At 39.9% G+C, this 3,941-nt stretch overlaps 1 protein-coding gene across 2 annotated transcripts in view; it reads right to left on the reverse strand.

The window, feature by feature from the left end:
- Positions 1-1,880: 1,880 nt before the first annotated feature.
- The window catches only part of LOC113015805 (aryl hydrocarbon receptor-like), a 65,270-nt gene continuing 63,209 nt past the window's right edge, over positions 1,881-3,941 (reverse strand). For both annotated transcript variants that reach the window (XM_026158122.1, XM_026158123.1), the window contains one exon: positions 1,881-2,382. In XM_026158122.1, coding sequence (XP_026013907.1) covers positions 2,224-2,382 — 159 coding nt within the window. In that variant the 3' untranslated portion in view covers positions 1,881-2,223. The remainder of the gene's footprint in view (positions 2,383-3,941) is intronic.

Here is a 3,941-nt window from a genome sequence, read left to right on the forward strand (position 1 = left end):
TAACTGAAGCTCCGACATATTATAACAGAGTTCTTAACATAAAAAAATGAACTGAAATGAGTGTAATTAATAAACCCCCCAAGTCATTTTAATCAGGAAAAACAGCTCAGTGGTTTGAGAGTTAAAGTCTTTTAAACTTGAAGACAGAGGTGGGACCAAGTCATTGTTTTGCAAGTCTCAAGTAAGTCTCAAGTCTTTATCCTCAAGTCTCAAGTCAAGTCTCAAGTAATGTCAGGCAAGTCAGAGTCGAGTCTCAAGTCACTGGTGTAAAAGTCCGAGTCAAGTCACAAGTCTGAAACTTTGAATTTCAAGTCCTTTCGAGTCTTTAAAAAAAAAAATGAAAAAATAATGTTGCAGTTATATGCTAAATGTAAATATTAGACCATGTAATTTTAAAATCTGTGTTTTTCTCAACACATGACAAAATAGTGAACTTAGAAAATATACACAAATTGTGAAATTGCACCTCTTTAAAATGCAGCTCAATTAAACCTAGCTCCAAGAATAATTTTCACCGACAGTTCTGAGATAAGCTGCATGTTATTCTTGGATGCGGTTGTAGGACCAGCTTTAAAATCGCATGACAAAAATATCATACACATTAAAAAAAACTGCATCACCAACGTAGCCTGGACAACATTTGCTAGTTAGATGAAGTCAGCTATCTCATCTTAGCATATTTATATGCATATTTATAATCATACGGTTCTTGGAGTGAGTGCATACACTCATGAAGTTTAGTAACTTCCGGTCACTGCAACAAGCCCAGGTACAGTTTACCGACGGATGGGTGCAGGACCTTGAAATGCACCGTGTAGAACGAAAGACCATCGTACGTATCATAAGTTTACCAGTCTCACAAATCGTCGTCATAAATACATAATCGTACTGGGCAATTAGTGATACAAAAAACCTGTTTTATCCTGTGAATAAAAGTATATGTTTTTGTCAATGTACCATAATAACAGAAGCGAAACGCAATATTGTGTCAGGACAATTCACTATTTATGCACAATAAACAAAGGAGCATAGCGCGACAATTTCTGTTCAGCGCCAGACTTGCTTGTAACCTATATCACTAATTATGTTATGAAAATGACGTATTAAGTACTAAAAAACACTGACCTTCGTGTAAATGCTTGGAGCAGACTAACCTGTGAGCTGGAGTGTTCTGGGACGTTATATTTGATCTTTGAATGGCTGCGATCCAGGCCATCCGTCGCCTCTTTGTTACTTCGGAAACATGGCTTGAACAATTTCTCTTCAACGACGTAATCCGATAACAACCGATCTCTTTACCCGTCGGCTTCCCGTGGCTGTCATGCGACCGGCTATTGCAGTTAATAATACAACAGCTTCTTGACATTTTTGTGTTTCTTTTTATCGCTGTGTAACTGATTTTAATTGAAAGCCTGCGTGCGCTAGTACCGCTTGCCACGAGTTCCCAGAATCCTTTGCGGTTCTACCCGTGAATGACGTCACATTTTCAATCTCTATATAATATGCATGTTAAATTTTATATTTGGGGTAAAATATCAAGTCTTTTCAAGTAAACCGGTTCAAGTCCAATTCAAGTCCCAAGTCATTGGTGTAAAAGTCCAAGTCAAGTCACAAGTCTTAGAACATTTTTTCAAGTCAAGTCTAAAGTCATAAAATTAATGACTCGAGTCTGACTCGAGTCCAAGTCATGTGACTCGAGTCCACACCTCTGCTTGAAGATCATTTCAGGCTGAACCTAAACCAACAGCTGGGTGTGCATACAGTTAAAAAAAATAGCCGGCAGTACTTGAATAGTTCAGTTTTCACATTATGTGCCACTAAAACCGGCCTTTTTGTTTCTTATTTTGAGCACCAAAGAGAGATAATAAAGATAAAAAAAGTGCAGTAATTGAGTGTAATTGCGTCTTCCACTTATTTTCTGTTCGATTAACTGTTTACACACCGGCCACAAAGTGATGAGTTTTGGCTTGACAGCAAAAACCCAGTTGCGGTCAGATCGTCAGGACCACATGTTTGAACCAGATGTGGACACTTTCAGAGAGAGCTCGTCCTCTTCCTCTACCAGAGGAGATCTGAGGTTTTCTGAGCAGCACAGGTGAGATGAAACAAATGCTATTAAAGAGAAGCTGATCTGAAGTCTTTTTAGTTTGCATCCTTATAAAATCATGATTGTCAAATGCAGACACAGTCTGTTTTTCCTCTTCTCTTTTCTGTTCTACCTTCTCAGAGGAAAAATCCAGATTTCTGGGAGTCCTGAAGGGCAGGAAGTTCATCTGGGCATGGGACTGGGATGTCGCCTGTGGCCACTGCGTTCCCATTGGACATCAGACACGTCCTGACGTACGCCGTGCTTGCGGCTCCAAGGAGGCAGCCATTCTCCAGCTGAGAAACAACACAACAGGGTCACACTGTAAGAAAAACACACTAATTTCTGAGAAAAAGGGCACAGTTTTAGAAAAAATGTATCTCTCCCCAAACAACCAATAACAAAACTAGAAAAACTGTCAAATGTCCAAAAAAATGAAGTAATTTCTAGAACTGGCAGGTGTCCAAGAAAAAACTGTCTCCAAGAAAAGAACTCCATAACGGAAAGATATCGATTCACTTTTCAAGGTTAAGTTGAAAAGAAATGTAAGTAAAAATGGACAATAGCAGATGTCTGTGTGAAAGTGCTGCAGTTTAGTGAATTACACAGCTAGCTACATATAGAAACCCGTGCTGGAAGGATGAGTCGTTCTGATGAAAACAAATTTGTTGTCTGCTTTACTCACATGAATGAAAAGAAGTGTTGGTGGTGTTCTACTCACTTTTCTTATGAGTTGTAGAAGGCTTTAACCTCATTCATTATTGTTCATGTTAATTATTTCTTTTCTTCAGTGGTCCAAACGTGCTGTAAAACCGTGTAATCTGTTCACAGCAGAGCTGTGCCTCTCTCTGGCTGCCTCGCCCTCCCTCCCCCCTCCTCACTGCATTCGCAGCATTAGGTAATGATGACAGTCAAATTGTAGGTCAGTGCCGCTCATGCTTGACTGGTCAGCCTGCCAGTATTTTTCTTTCAGCGACAGCCACTGACCCTGAAGAATAACAGCAGAGGCTGAATGGGGAGGGGATGAATGGATGCCTGCTGGGGTCGTCCATCTCTGGGGCATCCCGACCTTATTCTATTCATTATTGTACTCCTTCTCACTGCCGTCGCTTTGCTGCTCTGTGCTCCTGTTTCATCACATCTCTTTTGTCATGTCTCAGTTTGTTTTTTGGCTCCAAACACCAGCAAAAAGCTACTATGACAACTACTGAGCAAATTTCAACAATGCAGTATGTCACAAAATCATTAGCACTGGAGCAACATGCTACGTGAGCCCTTTTTCTGTCACACAAGCTTCACGTTGGGCTTTTATTGCCAAGTTAACAATGCAGACTTGTTATAAACCTTCAAGCCTAAATCTGGCAGCGCCAACTGGCGAGGTCTCATTCCCTCATTATGTTTTACAATGGGAATTTCTCTAGACCTCCAACTTGTACTCCAATAGATCAGTGTTTTTAGGACCTTTCTCTGCTCTGCTTAGTTATTACTGGAAAAGGGTTTGGTTGGACTTTAAAGACAAGTTCTCGTTTCTCCTGAACATTTTTGGGTCTCATTAGGCAATTTAAATGATGTTATGGGGAGTTGAGTTTAGAATTGGCTGTTGTGAGTCTAACAGGATCCAAACATCAGAATGCCTGCACTGTTTTAAATACCAACGTCTCAAATAAAACACCTCAAAATAATGGATTTTATTCAGGCTTTTATAACTACTAGCTGGGTATCTAACTCGTGAACAGTAAAAACAGTCTTGAAACTCAGTTTAAGGCTTTTCTCTGCAACACGTGACAGTAAAGTGTCATGTTCCTACCTTCATTCGTGGAGTAGCATTCATTATTTAACACCATAGGTGAAAGTG

Source organism: Astatotilapia calliptera, chromosome 23, assembly GCF_900246225.1.
Source record: "Astatotilapia calliptera chromosome 23, fAstCal1.2, whole genome shotgun sequence".
Taxonomy (NCBI): Eukaryota; Metazoa; Chordata; class Actinopteri; order Cichliformes; family Cichlidae; genus Astatotilapia; species Astatotilapia calliptera.